Raw genomic sequence first — 20,574 nt, 5'->3', positions numbered from 1 at the left:
CAGCAGGAGCCGGTGTGAAACCCCCTGGTCTCCAGAAGGGCACTCAGCAGGCACTGGTGTGAAACCCCCTGGTCTCCAGAAGGGTACTCAGCAGGAACCGGTGTGGGAGACCCTCGTCTCCAGAAGGGCACTCAGTAGGAGCCGGTGTGAAACCCCCTGGTCTCCAGAAGGGCACTCAGCAGGCACTGGTTTGAAACCCCCTGGTCTCCAGAAGGTTACTCAGCAGGAACCAGTGTGGGAGACCCCCTGGTCTCCAGAAGGGCACTCAGCAGGAACCGGTGTGGGAGACACTGGTCTCCAGAATAGCACTCAGCAGGAACCGGTGTGAAACCCCCTGGTCTCCAGAAGGGTACTCAGCATGAACCGGTGTGGGAGACCCTAGTCTCCAGAAGGGTACTCAGCATGAACCGGTGTGGGAGACCCTAGTCTCCAGAAGGGTACTCAGCAGGAACTGGTGTGGGAGACCCTGGTCTCCAGAAGGTCACTCAGTAGGAGCCAGTGTGAAATCCCCTGGTCTCCAGAAGGGCACTCAGCATGACCCGGTGTGGGAGACAGTGGTCTCCAGAAGGGTACTCCGCAGGAACCGGTGTGGGAGAGACTGGTCGCCAGAAGGGCACTCAGCAGGAACTGGTGTGAAACCCCCTGGTCTCCAGAAGGGTACTCAGCAGGAACCGGTGTGGGAGACCCTGGTCCCCAGAAGGACACGCAGCATTAGCAGGTGTGGAAGATCCTGGTCTCCAGAAGGGTACTCTGCTGGAACCGGTGTAGGGGACCCTGGTCCCTAGCAGGGGCCTGAGCAAGAACTGGTGTGGGGGACCCTGGTCTCCAGAAAGGTACTCAGCAGGAACCGGTGTGGGAGACCCTCGTCCCCAGAAGGGCACTCAGTATTAGCCGGTGTGGAAGACCCTGGTCTCCAGAAGGGAACTCAGCAGGAGCCGGTGTGAAACCCCCTGGTCTCCAGAAGGTTACTCAGCAGGAACCAGTGTGGGAGACCCCCTGGTCTCCAGAAGGGCACTCAGCAGGAACCGGTGTGGGAGACACTGGTCTCCAGAAGGGCACTCAGCAGGAGCCGGTGTGAAACCCCCTGGTCTCCAGAAGGGTTCTCAGTAGGAACCGGTGTGGGAGACCCTGGTCTCCAGAAGGGCACTCAGCGGGCACTGGTGTGAAACCCCCTGGTCTCCAGAAGGGTACTCAGCATGAACCGGTGTGGGAGACCCTAGTCTCCAGAAGGGTACGCAGCAGGAACTGGTGTGGGAGACCCTGGTCTCCAGAAGGGTAGTCAGCAGGAGCCGGCGTCAGAGACCCTGGTCTGCAGAAGGGTACTCAGCAGGAGCCGGCGTGGGAGACCCTGGTCTCCAGAAGGGTACTCAGCAGGAGCCGGCGTGGGAGACCCTGGTCTCCAGAAGGGCACTCAGCAGAACCAGTGTGGGAGACCCTGGTCCCCAGCAGGGGCCTGAGCAAGAACTGGTGTGGGGAACCCTGGTCTCCAGAAGGGTACTCAGCAGGAACCAGTGTGGGAGACCCTGGTCCCCAGAAGGGCACTCTGCATTAGCCGGTGTGGAAGACCCTGGTCTCCAGAAGGGCACTCAGCAGGAGCCGGTGTGAAACTCGCTGGTCTCCAGAAGGTTACTCACCAGGAACCAGTGTGGGAGACCCCCTGGTCTCCAGAAGGGCACTCAGCAGTCACTGGTGTGAAACCCCCTGGTCTCCAGAAGGGTACTCAGCAGGAACCGGTGTGGAAGACCCTGGTCTCCAGGAAGGTACTCAGCAGGAACCAGTGTGGGAGACCCTGGTCTCTAGAAGGGCACTCAGCAGGAACTGGTGTGAAACCCCCTGGTCTCCAGAAGGGTACTCAGCAGGAACCGGTGTGGGAGACCCTGGTCCCCAGAAGGGCACTCAGCATTAGCCGGTGTGGAAGACCCTGGTCTCCCGAAGGGTCCTCTGCAGAAACCGGTGTGAGAGACCCTGGTCCCTAGCAGGGGCCTGAACAAGAACTGGTGTGGGAGACCCTGGTCTCCAGAAAGGTACTCAGAAGGAACCAGTGTGAGAGACCCCCTGGTCTCCAGAAAGGCACTCCGCAGGAGCCGGTGTGAAACCCCCTGGTCTCCAGAAGGGTACACAGCAGGAACTGGTGTGGGAGACACTGGTCTCTAGAAGGGCACTCAGCAGGCACTTGTGTGAAACCCCTGGTCTCCAGAAGGGTACTCAGCATGAACCGGTGTGGGAGACCCTGGTCTCCAGAAGGGCATTCAGCAGGAGCCAGTGTGAAACCCTCTGGGGGCCGATTCACAGAATTAACTTAAGACAAAATCCTAAACGTACTACTTTTGGTATTCACAGAAGTTAGGATTTTGTCTTAAGTTTGTCTAAGACAAACTTAAGACAGACTTAAGTCTGTCTTAAGTCTGTCTTAAGTTTGTCTTAAGACAAACTTAAGACAAAATCCTAACTTCTGTGAATACCAAAAGTAGTAAGTTTAGGATTTTGTCTTAAGTTAGTTCTGTAAAGCGGGCCCCTGGTCTCCAGAAGGGAACTCAGCAGGAACTGGTGTGGGAGACACTGGTCTCTAGAAGGGCACTCAGCAGGAACTGGTGTGAAACCCCCTGGTCTCCAGAAGGGTACTCAGCAGGAACCGGTGTGGGAGACCCTGGTCCCCAGCAGGTGCCTGAGCAAGAACTGGTGTGGGGGACTCTGGTATCCCATCAGAGCCTTGAACAGGATACAGTTTAAGAGCCTGTGTGGGTGACCCTGGCAGCCCAAAAAGATTTTGGTAGGGCCTGTGTGGGTGACCCTGGTAGCCCCAAAAGAATTTGGTGGAGCCAGGGGGGGGGGGGCATCAGTGCCTCCAGCGGGGACTACTTGAGCCTGTGTGGGGGAGGGGACGGGACACAGGTGCAGCTGCTCGGTAGAGACCATAGCCGAAGCCTGTGAGGGTGGGGGTTTTACAGGTTCATCCCTCCCAGTAAGACCCTGTACAACAAATTGTGCGAGGTGCTATTCCCAGAATCAAAAGGGGCAGCAGCAGCGCGGTGTGGCCCTGGTACTAACTTACAAGGCAGACCCCTGATATAGGGGACCGCGTGGGCGTAGGAACCGTGGTGGACAGGTAGGATTAATCCACTCCAGATTTTGGAGTGATTGGGACAAGACAAGGGCCAAATTTAAATTACACTGGCAATATTTGCATACTTTTGTTTTTCACATGTTATGCAAAATTCCTGAAATGACGCCATTATGCCACTTCCTGTAATTACATGCCATTCGCAATAAAAGCCACCATTCGCAGTCGAACACTAACCGCAGAATTCAGGTGGCTGTTCTCAGTGCTTTGTTTAAAATGCACCCTTGTGACAAAAATTGATGTGAAGTTGCATCTCATGCTAAAATTGAGTGCAAAATGATGGATTTGCATTTAGTTTAATTATATATAATTTGAAGTAATTTCTTTTGCTGAAATTTCCCGTATTCACACAAAAGCGAATTACGTGAATTTTGCACACCTTTATCACCCCCAAATTTTGAAGTGTAAACTGATGAATAAACACTGGCAGATACAGCATGTCTCCCTGATGACATGCCTTACATCGCTGTAACCAGCTGCGGCTCCTCCGTTACGGCGGAAGAGTGTCGCCCCACTTCTCTGTCAGCAGTGCACACAGTGATAATAAAACTATTTTATTATCATTGTATTTTCTTGGCTGTCCCGAGCTGAGTTTTGGGGGCGGGGCTATCCTGACGGAGTGCAAACAACATGGAGGAGGAGTGGTGGACACTAAGTGAATATGTAGGTTTCGCCGGCTGTCTTAGGACGGCCAAACCGACATGCGCATTTATACTTTCTCCAGCCCGAGCCACAGGGTGGGTAGAGAACATGCTCAGGCTCCCAGTCCCTGTCTGAGCGCCGAACCAGGCCGCTATGGATATAAACTGACACTTTTGGTAACTTGGGGAATATCATGAGAACGTGTTAATATCTTGAATGTTTCACCTTTTTAAAAGTATGCTATTATCAATAAATGTCACTCAATACCAATATAATCATAAAGTTTGAACTGAGCCACTAAGAAATGTTGAGAAATTCATTTTATTTTTTCATATTAGTCTTAATCCTATTTTTTAATGCCATAAGACATTTGTAGCCTGATTGACTTCTTTTGATGGCTCCAGCTTTCGCTTTCAGAGTCAAGCTGAGCCCTGGCTGTCCTTGTTAAGCCCTGAGCTTCAGTGTCTCCTAGGCCCTGTGGCCCTGCCTCAGCGCCCCTTGCTGCCGAGGGCAGGATCTCTGAGTGGGGACAGCAAGCGGCGTGCTCAGCTCACACGTTCTAAGACAGGCGTGCTGTGTGGGCTTCTGTCGTCCCATGGCTGGACTCAAGTGTGGGAGGCTTCCTTGTCAGCAGCGGGACTTATGACAGTCTGCCACATGTTGGCGCTGTAGAGCTAATGTAGATATTAGAACAGTTTATTCGTTCAATACAAAGAAAAAACAAGCATTGGCATAGCCAATAGGTCTCGCCTTTGGGACCTTATAAGTGTGTAGCCATGCAACAGTTGCATAACTAAACACTTATAAGGTCCCAAAAGCGAGACCTATTGGCTATGCCAATGCTTGTTTTAACTGCTGCAATCTATTGAAGCCTCACGGAGAACATCAAAGCGGCCATGCGGCCGCGAAAGTGATCGCGATCAAACATCAAAGCGGCCGTGTGGCCGCGAAAGTAATCGTGGTAAAGCGCGACACGCGCGCCCGTGCACATGCACTGTAGCTCTAGGCTGGCCTGGTAGCACTTTTTGGAGCCCTCACAAAATGTCTCGCCAGGCCAGCGCATGCGCTGGGTCAGGCGAGACCTAATGACTACTACCTCCCGCCCAGGCCATTCTTATAGCATTGGGGCATGGGATTGCCATGCTTGAAAGTTGATGGTTTGGAAGTTGTGTTGGTGCTGTCGTTGGCAGCGCTGGCAGGGGCACAGGTGTCGCAAGTTGCAGCTGCCTCCTGACAAGGCCCTGGCATATTTTCTTTACAAATTAAATACTGTCACAGAATAAGAGCATGAGGGCAATGGTATGTGCTGCGATCCTGCTGTCCAGCCCTCTCCCCCAGCCCTGCCAGCAGCGGTCACAGGTTCAGGCCCTGCTCCCTGTGGCAGTGTGCAGGGCAATGGGCAAAGAATGCCACACGATGACGTCCTGCCCAAGGGCACTGCTCTGACCCTGTCCCCTGGCCAGAGACCCCTAGCCTGGCACTCACATGCACAAGATGATTAGGAAGGCACGTGGCTAAATGGAGAGATGGGGTGCAAGTAAAAATACAGCACAAATATTAATCTTCACGGTGACTGACAGGACAGATATAATTGCATTTTCGTGCATCCCAAAACCAATTTCCTCCAACAATAGCTTTGTGCCTGGAGTGTGATTGGCACAGAACATTTTCTGGGTGCGCTGAGGAGAGCCCCGCCTCAGCTCCCAATGGCAAGGGCAATGTTTGATGGAGCTTGGATGCTTAAAAGTGCCTTTAGCACCCACAGTAACAAGACCCACCTCTAGGCACTCCTGCAAATACAGGGGCAAACAGTGCTTCTGAGGGGACCAGACTGAGACCACCGGGGTCTGTGGTCCTCCCTGTCTTGCAGTGATAACCTTACCACCAGTTTCGCTGGGCACGGATGTGTTTTGATGTTCATTAACACCTCATCAGGGGTAGCAAGCGTTAAATAAATGCAAACCTTTTCCCCTCTTCTATCCCTTCGCTATCCTTCTCAATCCAAATAACTGACTAGCATATCCACCACACAAATTGCTTTACTATTTCACTATACTAATTCACCACTAATCCTTGATGGGTTCCAGAGTAGTGTGCTACTCTGCAAAAAAGTGCTTTGACGCCTCGTCAGCGCTATATTTTTATTTATGTAGAAGTTTTATATAGCGCTAGCCTGACAAGAGAGTATCGGAGCGCTTCACATCAGTTACAAAGCAGCACAAAACAGAGCAAAACATAATACAATAAAGTGAGGCGTTTCAAATAAAAATATTAAAAATGTCAATGATGAAGAGTTCCATTTCAGTGTCTTGTTGACACAGCATCAGAGAGGAGTGAGGAGTCAATTTCAGTTCTCAGACTGCTCCTATCTGTTCGCTAGGGATCGATCGAGGAATAGGATTTTGAGCTGACTTTTGAATTTAGCAAAGGAAGGGGTAGTTCTGATGTGGGGGGGAAATGGAGTTCCAGATTTTGGGCGCATGTCCGGCGAAGGACCTGGCTGCGGTTTTTTGTTTTCGTGATTTCAGCGGGATGAGTAGTAGGGTGTTAGAGCTTCTGAGGTTCCTGTTCTGACCTGCTTTTTTGAGTTTGGCAGCCAGATATTCGGGTTTGCCGGTGTGTAGGGCTTTGTGAGTGAGGCAGGCTGTTCTGAAGTTCGCCCGCATTTCTATCGGTAGCCACTTGAGTTATTTGAGTGCAGGAGAGATGTGATCAAATTTCTTTATTCCGGTGACCATTCTGGCAGCCGCGTTGAGCGTTGTTTTCAGAGGAGCAAGATGTGTTTTAACTATTCCCGAGAGGACTGCGTTTCCATAGTCCAATCTTGACAGCACCAATGATTGGGTGGCTTGTTTGAGATCTTTGGGCGGAATGAAAGGTTTTATTTTGTTCAGTAGCTTCAGGTTGAGGAAGGTGCTCTTAGCCGAGATCTTAATGTGTTTGGTCATGTCCAGTTTTGAGTCTAGCGTGATGCCTAATGATTTAACTGAGTCGGCCAGGGTGAGGCTCCCATTGAGCGCATCGATAGCTTTTATAAATGCAATTACAATACATTACAATTCAAAGTTTGGCCTCTCTACCGAGCCTTTGGCAAATGGGCACATTCAGGATGTGACATCATTGTTTTCTGAGCCCTTTGTTCCTGAAACACTTGGCCTAAACTGTAGGCAGGGCTGGGTGGCATCGGATGGTGGACCCGGGGTTACAGAACCTTTTTAGGTCTGAGATGTGACTGCACTGATGCCAAACAGGCCTGTTGTTTACAATGTACGTAGAGTGAGTTTTGGGTCCACCTTTTCCAATCACTGGCTTTCTTTCAACGCCTCTTCCAGCCATTACATTGAGACTTTGTCCATCAAGTCTTTGCTACGCCCAGTGGACTCTTCTCTCACCTAATGCTTGTAGCCTTTTGGGAGTATCCCTCCGCCTCCACTCGACTACTTGCACTGGAGTGCATGAGGGACTATTTCAGAGCTCCAGCCACTCCTGCTGGCGCCCTCTGTGGGCTTCGCTCTGATGCCGCTGCACTGTGTGCCACACCAAACTGAAGCCCAATGCTTTTTCTTGACACTTGGCAAATTTGACTCCAATTGAAAACATGTTCTGACTGCTTTGCCTGACCTGACACGTGTCAAATGAGTTTCACTTCTGAATCCAATGCCTAGGGCACGTGGCAATGCCACACATATACCATCACACTGGCACAAATAGGTACCAAAGCTGTCAGTTTTAGTACTGAGGCCAAGGACTGAATGGGTGTTGATTGTCAACCCTACCTTTCTGCACGCGTTATTGTGGTAAAGAAACAGGTGTATACACATCGATTCTCAGTGTATGCCCCAAAATACTGTAGTATGGTGCCCTTAGCAGGGCACTGTCACCAGTACAGTCTTGAACGGGATGAAAGTGCATGAGAGAGAAGGGCCAGGGGCCGACACCTATTTAGCTGGACCTTTTTTTTTTTGCAGAGTTTTATATAGCGGGATCTTGACCCGAATCCAATCAGGTATCAGAGCGCTTTACATAGCACCAGTTACGTTACATTAGGACACATTCATTCTTTGTTAGGCATGGGGAGATTAAGTGATTTGACCAGAATCACAGGATGTTCAGCGTCATTACAGAGACTCGAACCCAGTTCCCCAGGTCTGAGGTCGAGCGGCCTAGCCGTTAGGCCAACTCCTCTCCTTTGGTCAGATGTTCTTCCTCTTGACCTGTGGTGGGAGCGAACTCTGGCCCAGTGTGCTGGCATAGGTAGGTAGGGTGCCCAAGAGAGTATGGCACAGTAACCCAGGGATCGAACTCTGGCCCCGGGTGTGGAGAGGGTGCACAAGAGAGTCTGGCACAATGACACAGGTAACTGAAAGGTGTTTGTGTATGGATGATCAAATCACAAAAGGGGAAGGGATCACACTGCCCGGCATACCAGCGCACAATTTGCTAAGATGTATTGTGGTAAATGCAGCGCCTGGTAACACCCATTATAATTGAAAGTCTTTAGTGTTCACCATTAGCGGTCAGATACCATTGACACTTTTCGGTATATCATGTATTACTTGTAAACAGGGCCGGACTGGGAACCAAAACCGGCCCTGGCAAAGTGCTCAGCCGGCCCCCGGGGCTTGGGGGTGCCTCCGAGCTCTTTGCCAGGGCCGGTTTTCGGCCGATTTTGTTGCAGGGCCGATTTTGCAGCTATGCTGCAAAAACGGCCCTGTAACAAAAACGGCCCCCAGAGGCCCAAAACCGGCCCCCACCCCTGCGGCGCACCGGGGGATTGCCCGGTGCCCGCTACAGCCAGTCCGGGTCTGCTTGTAAATAGCAGGGATACATCCCTTATACTTCTTTTCCTATTTGCAATCTGAAAAGGAACTCAAAATCCATATTTTTAAACTCTTAAAAGGGCCCTTGTAACTTGTAAAAAGTCTTATTGCATCTGCAAGCCTTACAGCATTTGCTACTGCATAATGGCTTTGGCCGCCTGGCCACTATATTGGTGTCAAAGAAGGATATAGATTGGTACAAAAGTCACAATTTTCGTGCACAGGCCCTGAAACAAACTGGGCAAACAACTCAAAGTTGTAAAACTGTCTGCAGATGTTCAAGGAAGTTTGAAAAAATAAATAAATCAATTTGGAACGTCACACCTCCTGGTCTCGGAAAGCAGTGTGTAAAGTTGCAGAGTACTATGCCTTGCAATTCAATCTAAATGTTTTAAAAACTGTGCTTAGCTTTGCCTAGTCTAACACTGGGGGAGTTATTTGAAATAAATGGTGGTAAAAGGGAGCCCTCTGCAGCAGTGAAAACACACTCCTAGTGCCACTCAAAACTGCAAGACCCACGTCACAATTCAGGGCGCCTTTTCCGCATGACAGGACGGCCTGAAGCGCCCCACTCTCGCACAGGTGCCCTCCTCTGGCCTGGGTGTCCAGTGAGTGGGTACACGAAGGTACTGTGGCATTTTCCCACTGCCACCCAGGGCTAACAGCAACCTTCAGCTTTAGCAGGGAATAACAAAGGCAGTTCTCTGCAGCTGATGTATCACCCGGCTCAGGTAAGATACTCAACTGCACTGGACAAATAGGACAGGTGTGGGAAATTTGGGTCATTTGCTCTCGCGTAGTTTCATGAAATTACTGCAGAATTATGTGAAATTATGCACTATTTTTCAAAATGCACCTCTGTAATTTCACTGTATATTGTAGCGTGAAATGCATCCTTGCGTCAGCTTTTGGTGTGAGGACGCATTTAAACAAAAGCACCGGAAACAACAGCAGCTTCTGTTGTTCTGTGTGATCGCAGCTATTTTTTTTTTCCATAAATTGTGCCATTGATGATAATTTTTTTCCACGAAAAGGCATAATGATGGAATTTTGCGTAAGAAGCATAACATAAAATTCCTGAAACTACTAAGTAGTATGCATGCGTAATTTACGTTTCATCCAGGCCAAAAAAAAAAGATGTAACTTTACCTCAAAGTCAGGCAAAGTCAGAAAGCGTCATCTGTCATGACGGAGGATGAAGTTTGCCAACGTCGCCCAACTTTTTGGCATAGTTAAAACTATGCACATAGCCCACTCTACAGCTTACCTGAGTTTGTCTACTGGTCCAAAAATGGCAGAATAGGTGTGAAGTCCTCCACGTGACATTAAAAATAATGATGGCGCAGTTCAGACCTGAGGCTTTTCTGCTGAATCAATGGCAGAACATGGAGGACATAAATATAGCGTGGACAGAATATTGGATAAAAATACTTAGGATCCAAATATCGAGAAGCTAAGTGCAAATAATTACTATTCTTAACTCCACATCTAGATTCCTTGAAGATATATATCCTCATGGTACATATAAGTATAGTAAAACTTTATATACCCATAGAAACATAACCTCACGATATTCTTGCGCATGATATTCTTGACTCGATATTTCGTCCAAACACCTTTCTGCTTGGAACTGCAGCATCAGCAACCAAAATAACTCTGGCTACAAAGAAACAGAAAAGTTTTGGGGCTCATGTTGGGATCCTCACCCCTACAGATACCAAAACACACACCCTGGCCACACACCCAATTGGCTATTTTTCATGATGTAACTCAAAGCCCAGATCCATTTCCTGGGCTTCGGCTAAACCCATCATCTAGGCGCAAGGGCCTGGGTGTGTGGCAGCCCAGATCTAGGAAGTGGCTGCTGCTGGTATTCATTCAAACATTGCAGAAGACAGGAAATCGTAAAGCCATGTAGGCCAGCGTAGACTATGCACTACTATGGTAATCAATAACAGATAGCTAAATGGCTATTCCTAGATTCTAATATGATAGTTTGTGCCATTGCGAGTCTGGACTCATCCAAGCGGTGAAAGGCTAACAAGCCCCGAGAAAATACTGAAACACTAGTGTATACCCGAATACCGCAAGGCGACGCCCACATTTTATTCCCTAAATTATGCATGTTCTTCTTCGGTTTACTCTTTCGTTCATGGCAGTCCTTGTGTTTTTACATTTAAAATGCAAGACAGGGGGCTAAGTCCCTGAGTCCTGTAATGGCTGCCAGAAACGTTTTTCTTCCTGTTGATGGCAGCCAATCAGAGCGTTCACTCCGGCAGAAGCATGTCTGCTGTGGGCGTGAATTGGCCCAAGGGGAAAAATCCTCCTGGGGCAATCAGAACACTATTATTTTTGTATTGGGTTCGAGGCACTCTCATGAGAGTCCCTCAAACACAACCTTCGGGATATACAAATATTCTTCTTGCTGAATATCTCAAAAGCCACTGAACGGATTTAAACCAAATCACAAATCAGGGTTTCTGGAGCAAGCTCTAGCTTCCTGCCAAATTTGGTGTCATTCCGTTCAGAGGTTTTGCGATATCACTTACCTAAAAGAATCTGTTGAAAATGCAGGCTGATTTTGCTTCTCTGCCTCCACTCGATGGATCACCTTGAAACTTTCCATGAGCCAACTAGGTAAAAAAAGAGCCTTTTTTGGAAAGTTTTGTGAAGATTTGTCAATCTGCATTAAAGTTATTAACAAAACAAAAATAAAAAAAATTCTATGGAAACGCTGACCTAACTAGAACTACTCAGTGGCAACCACCATTGGGAGATATATACACACACAACCACATATGTGTGTATATATTCAAGCACAAATATGCATATTCAATTTTGAAACAAAATGTACATATATATCTTTATACTATTAAATAAAAAAAACCTGTCCGTACAATTCTTATTCTAGTCACGATGTGACTCACGCCAGTCACCTGTAATAGGAAAATGGCATTGCTACACTCCTGTAATAAATGATGGCACTGTGGGAGTTCTTTACTAAAAAAGCAAGATTCCCCATCCATTTTTCTACATAGTCTGAAATCTAGGCGCTTTTGTATATGATTTTCAGTCAACAGTTAAAATTATATTTTGCACCCTATTTTGTGCTGCTCATTGGTGTGTTTAGTTTCATATTTAATCCTGGGGCACTCAGTGACTTACAATATCCTTGTAACGTACAGCAGAGAGTACTTTATCCCCTATGTCACATGTACCTGCCTTGGGGTATTTAACAAACAGCTGCATTTTCAAACAGCAGGTCACTTCTATCTTGTCACCAGGAGCCGTCCCCAGTGCTTGGCACTTGCTGGCAGGCCTGGGTGAAGTGCCCTGTCAGTGCAATGCACACTTCCCTGTCACTTACACTTTTAGTTAATGGCAGTGCCACCCTCCTCCCTCTCCCGGATCCACACACTTGTATGATATAGGAATAGTACACGCCCACTTAATACATGTGCAGAACGGTGGGACTGTGTGTTGGGGGGCGGGTGTGGGAGGGGCTGGATACAGACAGAACATAGCAACACTGCCCTAGGCAGATCATGAACCACCTGTGGGTGGTGCTGACTCACACTACCTCTGCCCTTCCAGGTGACCACAACAAGCCAAGATACAAACAGAAGAACCGCGTCTGAGAAGCAAAATCCTTCTCCACCCACAGTCAAACAACCCCCAACCGAGAAGGCATTGCTTCCCCTCTCCACCCACAGCGCCTGCCCTCCAGCAGGGAGCACTGTCCGCCTCTACCCATGAGCCCCACAGCAGGGCACTGCTTCCCCTCTCCACCTACAGCGCCTGCCTCCAGCAGGGAGCACTGTCCGCCTCTATCCATGAACCCCACAGCAGGGCATTGCTTCCCCTCTCCACCCACAGCGCCTGCCCTCCAGCAGGGAGCACTGTCCGCCTCTCCCCATGAGCCCCACAGCAGGGCACTGCTTCCCCTCTCCACCCACAGCGCCTGCCCTCCAGCAGGGAGCACTGTCCGCCTCTACCCATGAGCCCCACAGCAGGGCACTGCTTCCCCTCTCCACCTTCAGCGCCTGCCTCCAGCAGGGAGCACTGTCCGGCTCTACCCATGAGCCCCACAGCAGGACACTGCTTCCCCTCTCCACCTACAGCGCCTGCCTCCAGCAGGGAGCACTGTCCGGCTTTACCCATGAGCCCCACAGCAGGGCACTGCTTCCCCTCTCCACCTACAGCGCCTGCCTCCAGCAGGGAGCACTGTCCGCCTCTACCCATGAGCCCCACACCAAGGCATCGCTTACCCTCTCCACCTACAGCGCCTGCCTCCAGCAGGGAGCACTGTCCGGCTCTACCCATGAGCCCCACAGCAGGGCACTGCTTCCCCTCTCCACCTACAGCGCCTGCCTCCAGCAGGGAGCACTGTCCGGCTCTACCCATGAGCCCCACAGCAGGACACTGCTTCCCCTCTCCACCTACAGCGCCTGCCTCCAGCAGGGAGCACTGTCCGGCTCTACCCATGAGCCCCACAGCAGGGCACTGCTTCCCCTCTCCACCTACAGCGCCTGCCTCTAGCAGGGAGGACTGTCCGCCTCTACCCATGAGCCCCACACCAAGGCATCGCTTACCCTCTCCACCTACAGCGCCTGCCTCCAGCAGGGAGCAGTGTCCGCCTCTACCCATGAACCCCACAGCAGGGCATCGCTTCCCCTCTCCACCTACAGCGTCTGCCTCCAGCAGGGAGCACTGTTCACCTCTACCCATGAGCCCCACAGCAGGGCACTGCTTCCCCTCTCCACCTACAGCGCCTGCCCTCCAGCAGGGAGCACTGTCCGCCTCTACCCATGAGCCCCACAGCAGGGCACTGCTTCCCCTCTCCACCTACAGCGCCTGCCTCCAGCAGGGAGCACTGTCCGGCTCTACCCATGAGCCCCACAGCAGGGCACTGCTTCCCCTCTCCACCTACAGCGCCTGCCTCCAGCAGGGAGCACTGTCCGGCTCTACCCATGAGCCCCACAGCAGGGCACTGCTTCCCCTCTCCACCTACAGCGCCTGCCTCCAGCAGGGAGCACTGTCCGGCTCTACCCATGAGCCCCACAGCAGGGCACTGCTTCCCCTCTCCACCCACAGCGCCTGCCTCCAGCAGGGAGCACTATCCGCCTCTACCGATGAGCCCCACAGCAGGGCACTGCTTCCCCTCTCCACCTACAGCGCCTGCCTCCAGCAGGGAGCACTGTCCGCCTCTACCCATGAGCCCCACACCAAGGCATCGCTTACCCTCTCCACCTACAGTGCCTGCCTCCAGCAGGGAGCACTGTCCGCCTCTACCCATGAGCCCCACACCAAGGCATCGCTTACCCTCTCCACCTACAGCGCCTGCCTCCAGCAGGGAGCACTGTCCGCCTCTACCCATGAACCCCAAAGCAGGGCATCGCTTCCCCTCTCCACCTACAGCGCCTGCCTCCAGCAGGGAGCACTGTTCGCCTCTACCCATGAGCCCCACAGCAGGGCACTGCTTCCCCTCTCCACTACAGCGCCTGCCTCCAGCAGGGAGCACTGTCCGCCTCTACCCATGAGCCCCACAGCAGGGCACTGCTTCCCCTCTCCACCTACAGCGCCTGCCTCCAGCAGGGAGCACTGTCCGCCTCTACCCATGAGCCCCACACCAAGGCATCGTTTACCCTCTCCACCTACAGCGCCTGCCTCCAGCAGGGAGCACTGTCCGCCTCTACCCATGATCCCCACAGCAGGACATCGCTTCCCCTCTCCACCCACAGCGCCTGCCTCCAGCAGGGAGCACTGTCCGGCTCTACCTTTGAGCCCCACAGCAGGGCACTGCTTCCCCTCTCCACCTACAGCGCCTGCCTCCAGCAGGGAGCACTGTCCGGCTCTACCCATGAGCCCCACAGCAGGGCACTGCTTCCCCTCTCCACCTACAGCGCCTGCCTCCAGCAGGGAGCACTGTCCGGCTCTACCTTTGAGCCCCACAGCAGGGCACTGCTTCCCCTCTCCACCTACAGCGCCTGTCTCCAGCAGGGAGCACTGTCCGGCTCTACCCATGAGCCCCACAGCAGGGCACTGCTTCCCCTCTCCACCTACAGCGCCTGCCTCCAGCAGGGAGCACTGTCTGCCTCTACCCATGAGCCCCACAGCAGGGCACTGCTTCCCCTCTCCACCTACAGCGCCTGCCTCCAGCAGGGAGCACTGTCCGGCTCTACCCATGAGCCCCACAGCAGGGCACTGCTTCCCCTCTCCACCTACAGCGCCTGCCTCCAGCAGGGAGCACTGTCCGGCTCTACCTATGAGCCCCACAGCAGGGCACTGCTTCCCCTCTCCACCTACAGCGCCTGCCTCCAGCAGGGAGCAGTGTCCGCCTCTACCCATGAGCCCCACAGCAGGGCACTGCTTCCCCTCTCCACCCACAGCGCCTGCCTCCAGCAGGGAGCAGTGTCCGCCTCTACCCATGAGCCCCACAGCAGGGCACTGCTTCCCCTCTCCACCCACAGCGCCTGCCTCCAGCAGGGAGCACTGTCCGCCTCTACCCATGAGCCCCACAGCAGGGCATCGCTTCCCCTCTCCACCTACAGCGCCTGCCTCCAGCAGGGAGCACTGTTCGCCTCTACCCATGAGCCCCACAGCAGGGCACTGCTTCGCCTCTCCACCTACAGCGCCTGCCTCCAGCAGGGAGCACTGTTCGCCTCTATCCATGAGCCCCACAGCAGTGTACTGCTTCCCCTCTCCACCTACAGAGCCTGCCTCCAGCAGGGAGCACTGTCCGCCTCTACCCATGAGCCCCACAGCAGGGCACTGCTTCCCCTCTCCACCTACAGCGCCTGCCTCCAGCAGGGAGCACTGTCCGCCTCTACCCATGAGCCCCACAGCAGGGCACTGCTTCCCCTCTCCACCTACAGCGCCTGCCTCCAGCAGGGAGCACTGTCCGGCTCTACCCATGAGCCCCACAGCAGGGCACTGCTTCCCCTCTCCACCTACAGTGCCTGCCTCCAGCAGGGAGGACTGTCCGCCTCTACCCATGAGCCCCACACCAAGGCATCGCTTACCCTCTCCACCTACAGCGCCTGCCTCCAGCAGGGAGCAGTGTCCGCCTCTACCCATGAGCCCCACAGCAGGGCACTGCTTCCCCTCTCCACCTACAGCGCCTGCCTCCAGCAGGGAGCACTGTCCGCCTCTACCCATGAGCCCCACAGCAGGGCACTGCTTCCCCTCTCCACCTACAGTGCCTGCCCTCCAGCAGGGAGCACTGTCCGCCTCTACCCATGAGCCCCACAGCAGGGCACTGCTTCCCCTCTCCACCTACAGCGCCTGCCTCCAGCAGGGAGCACTGTCCGGCTCTACCCATGAGCCCCACAGCAGGGCACTGCTTCCCCTCTCCACCTACAGCGCCTGCCTCCAGCAGGGAGCACTGTCCGGCTCTACCCATGAGCCCCACAGCAGGGCACTGCTTCCCCTCTCCACCTACAGCGCCTGCCTCCAGCAGGGAGCACTGTCCGGCTCTACCCATGAGCCCCACAGCAGGGCACTGCTTCCCCTCTCCACCCACAGCGCCTGCCTCCAGCAGGGAGCACTGTCTGGCTCTACCCATGAACCCCACAGCAGGGCACTGCTTCCCCTCTCCACCTACAGCGCCTGCCTCCAGCAGGGAGCACTGTCCGGCTCTACCCATGAGCCCCACAGCAGGGCACTGCTTCCCCTCTCCACCTACAGCGCCTGCCCTCCAGCAGGGAGCACTGTCCGGCTTTACCCATGAGCCCCACAGCAGGGCACTGCTTCCCCTCTCCACCTACAGCGCCTGCCTCCAGCAGGGAGCACTGTCCGGCTCTACCCATGAGCCCCACAGCAGGGCACTGCTTCCCCTCTCCACCTACAGCGCCTGCCCTCCAGCAGGGAGCACTGTCCGCCTCTACCCATGAGCCCCACACCAAGGCATCGCTTCCCCTCTCAACCCTCTGTCCGGTGACCTCCCGCAAAGCAACACCCAGACCGCTAACCACAGCTTTAAGCGTCCCTCACTCGGGCCAGCACCGCACCCTCTCTCTCCACAGCACCACTCACCCCCTGCTAGGAGGGGACACTGCCTCTCTGTCTCCCAACAGCAGGAGAGACACCGCCCTTCTGTCCCCACGTAACACTGGCATCCCCTTATTAGAGAAACAGCACCCCCTCGACCCGCACAGCACCACGTCCCTCCCATGGCCAGTACGCCCTCTCGCTACAGCACCCCCTGCCCCCCCCCCAGCATGAGAGACACTACCCCCCCCCCCCCCCCCAGTACAGTGGCTTTTCTCTATTGGAAAAGCACACACACACACATACACTTCTCCACAGCACCACTTCCCTCCCGTGGCCACAGCACCCTCTCCAGAGCACCATCTGCCTCCCTCCAGCAGGGCAGACATTGCACTCTCTCCCCTCAGCACACTGAGCTGGGGCAAGTAGAGCAGCACTGCCCGCTTTCTTACCACACCACCAAACACTCCCTCCCCCACCCGAAATATGTCCTTCTCCATAGCAACCTTGGTTCCCTCTAGCAAGGAGGAACTTCACCTAGTCACCCCAAAGCCCCCCTTACTCCCTCTTCACCCTGGCGGGGTCAACAAACCGAGAGGGCGGTCCCACGCCAGCACATTTTTATCACACATCTTCTTCGCAAACATGTCTCGTCTGCTTTGTAATTCAGATTACAAAGCAGAAACGCCTCCCCGTATAAAGTGCAGACACTCCCATGTGCAGGCAGGGCCTTGGATGTGCGTCTGCAGCTGTCAGTCTGTTGGCAGATAGAGGGGGCCTACGGATCCAGACTCGTGTACCGAGAACTTGACACAGGGACGGGTCAAAGGTCACACGTGGCGTGTGCACGGACAGCACATACAAGCAATCAATGAGACAGGCAAACTGGAGGGCACAAATAAGTGCACAGAGGTGTGTGCATGGATGTGTCTCTAGCCATATACAGACAGACAGACAGACAATCAGAGGCAAGTCTGTGAGCAGACAGATAGAACGACACAGGTGTCTAAGCTGCCATCAATGGTCCACCCCAAAGGCTGGATCAGGAGGCAGCGCGACGCGCCGCAACATCCGGGAGTGTGGTGCACACTCGTCTGTCTCTTTCTGCATCTCCCGCTCTCTTTACCTCTCCTGTGTATCTACGCTCTCTCTGATTCTCTCATGCATGTTCCTATCTTTCTCTAGTGTCTCCCTCCTTCTCTCACCTCCTCGCATCTATCTTTGCCCCTCTCTCTCACTCGTCCTCTCCGTCTGTCCTCCCTGTCTGCCCCTATGTTTGTTCCCTCGCTCTCTGTCGTCTCTTTTACAGTCTCACCCCCTTCTACCGTTTTAGCCCTTTCTCCTCTTGCTCACCCTAACCCCCGTCTCGTTTCCTTGCCTGTCTCTTGTACTACCTCGGCTCCTTGCTCCACTGCCCCCGTTCTTCTCTCCTCTCTCTGTCTCTTTCCCTCATCCCCTCTATTTCTCTCTCCCTCTCATCTACTCTCTCTCTACTTCCCTCTGTCTCCCTCTCATCCCTTTCTCTCTTCCCCCTCTCTCTGTCTCCCTCCCTCTCTCCTCTCTCTGTAAGTCCCTAACACGAGGTCTCACCTAAGCACCCCTTTGAAGGGTGCCTGTTCCGTGACACTGCAGCCTCCCGTCCACCCTGCCCTCCCCCAATCCCCCCTGCACTGCTCTACCTCACTGCCCCATCAGACTCCCTGCACCAGCTCCCCGCTCTGCGAGCGCAGCGCCCCCCCTCCCCCCCCCCCTCCCCTCCAAAGACCGCATTGTCGGCTCCGAAGGAGGTAGGTGAGCCGGACACTTACCTGCCCGCGCAGCCGGCGACGGTCCCTGGCACTCCTAGCACAGCGGCTGGCACAGTATGCGGTCCCAGTGGGGCACCTAGAGCCCCCCCCCCCTCCAGCCCTCAAGGCACACACACACGCTGAAACATAAATCTACCTGCTGCTCGCTGCCAGGGCTCTGGTTTCCGCGCTGCTGCCAGGAGCAGGGGGAGGACTGGCTCCTGTTAGCCTTGTTTCCAGGCAGCCTGGTCTCGGGCTGCCGGTGCTGCGCCGCCGGGACACGTTGATGGGGCTGGCTGCCCCCGGCCGGGCACTGGCACCAGGGGGCCTCGTGCCCGGGCACCTGTTGGTCCTGCCAGAGAGCCTGCTGCTGCCTGCTTGCGGGTTGCTGCACCCCCTCCTTCTGCTCCCACCTGCAGCCCTTCGGCGGGGGGTCCTGGGGGAGGCTCTGCGTGTCCTGCGGGTGGGTCCAGGGTGGGAGGTCGGCGGCGCTGCAGTTACCACCAGGGCGGTGGCACGGCGCGCCCGGCACGACACCGTGGTGCAGGGGAAGCTCGTCTGCCTGCTGGCATGGCCCTAGCGGCTGCGGGTCCGTCCCCAGGGTTTGGAGAGGGTGGCCCTGTTGGCACCTCTGAGGAGGGGGGTGCCCGGGCTCCGGGTGGTGCTGGAGTACCCCTCCCTGGGTTACTGGATGGCTGTGGCGCTGGAGAGAATCCGCTCGGTTAAGCCTCTGGTGGTGAAGGGCAGCTCCTTTGCCGGGCTGCAGAAGAGGGGTGCCCGTGCTGCGGCTCTGCTGGTGCTCCTGGGGGGCACATCCTGGGCCCGGAGGTTGGCTGTGGTGTTGAAACGCGGGTGCCTTGTTTATCGGCTGGCTGTGATCCAGAAGAGCAGGCGCTTGGCTGGGCTGCTGCAGGACCCCTCCCCGTGCCACCTGCGGCTGCTTGAGGTGCCCAAGGAGCCCGCCTTGGTTTAGGTTGGCATTGCCCGCCGGAAGGTCCTTGGAAGCCCAGGGCTGGGCTGCAGCAGCCCCCTGTCTGGACTCAGGGCTGGGCTGAGGCGGGTGCTGGAGGTCAGAGGAGCCCAGTTTCACAGCTTGGCCTCTCTGCTGAGGGGCTGAGCCGAGATGTCTCTGCTGCTGGCAGTGTTGCACGGTGGCCTGGTGCTGGGGGTGCTGCAGGACACCCCCCGGCTGCTGCTGCATGCCCTCCGCAGCTTCCACCTGCTTGTCATTTGGGCGCTGCTGCTGGCTCTGGGCTGCCTGGGTTCTGGTCGAGTCCAAGCGGGCCGTCTGATTGGTGGGTTGGACCAGAACTACCCTCATGACGTCCTCCCGGCACTGATGCCGCGCCCACATTTAAAGATGAAATGCTTCATTGCCAAGTGCCGCCTCGGGCTGCCTCGCCTGTCCTCTCCTCTGCAACAAGAAGACACGCAGTTCAGTTCACCGGCACATTGGCATTACCCGACGGGCTACTCGCCATAGCGCAGGAGCGGCGCGAGCGCCAGCGCGAAGCCAGGGATAGCGCATGCAACACATCCCGGGCTCGGGCCCTACGTGTATGGGAAACAACTGTGCGTGCGGCCAATTTGCCTGGCACAGCTCGCGAGCCAGCATGGTGTGTCTGATGTGTGTGCAGTGCACCGACATCCGTGTAGCAAACATCTGTTGTGGGCTACGAATCCGGCAGTGTATGCAATATCTGTGTATTCGTCATCTATGTAACAAAAATCTCTGTATCCCCTCAGCTTGATGCGCCTGTGCATCAAATAACCGTGTATCCATCATCTTTGTACCAAATATCCCTGAATCCCCTCAGCGTGATGCACCTGTATGTTCAATAACCGTGTATCCATCACCTGTTTACCAAACATCCCTGAATCCCCTCAGTGGGATGCAACTGTATGTTCAATAACCGTGTATCCCTCACCCGTGTACCAAACATCCCTGAATCCCCTCAGCGTGATGCAACTGTATGTTCAATAACCGTGTATCCCTCACCTGTGTACCAAACATCACTGTATCCCCTCAGTGGGATGCACCTGTATGTTCAATTACCGTGTATCCATCATCTTGTATACGAAACATCCCTGAATTCCCTCAGCATGAGGCACCTGTATGTTCAATACTGTGTATCCCTCACCTGTGTACCAAACATCCCTGTATCCTCTCAGTGGGATGCACCTGTATGTTCAATTACAGTGTATCCATCATCTT

The 20,574-nt window shown here is 54.4% G+C and overlaps 1 protein-coding gene across 3 annotated transcripts in view; it reads right to left on the bottom strand.

Annotated features, from left to right (window-relative positions):
- KCNN1 (potassium calcium-activated channel subfamily N member 1) overlaps window positions 1–20,574 on the bottom strand; it is a 560,056-nt gene that overhangs the window by 315,370 nt on the left and 224,112 nt on the right. The window contains exon 2 of one of the 3 annotated variants that reach the window (XM_085637391.1): window positions 18,517–19,773. The exons of the other annotated variants lie outside the window; for them this stretch is intronic. Coding sequence (XP_085493517.1) covers window positions 18,517–19,713 — 1,197 coding nt within the window. The 5' untranslated portion in view covers window positions 19,714–19,773. The remainder of the gene's footprint in view (window positions 1–18,516; window positions 19,774–20,574) is intronic. 3 annotated transcript variants of the gene reach the window in all.

Source organism: Triturus cristatus, chromosome 12 (assembly GCF_964204655.1).
Source record: "Triturus cristatus chromosome 12, aTriCri1.1, whole genome shotgun sequence".
Lineage (NCBI taxonomy): Eukaryota > Metazoa > Chordata > Amphibia > Caudata > Salamandridae > Triturus > Triturus cristatus.
This window is presented reverse-complemented; position numbering and strand designations above follow the sequence as displayed.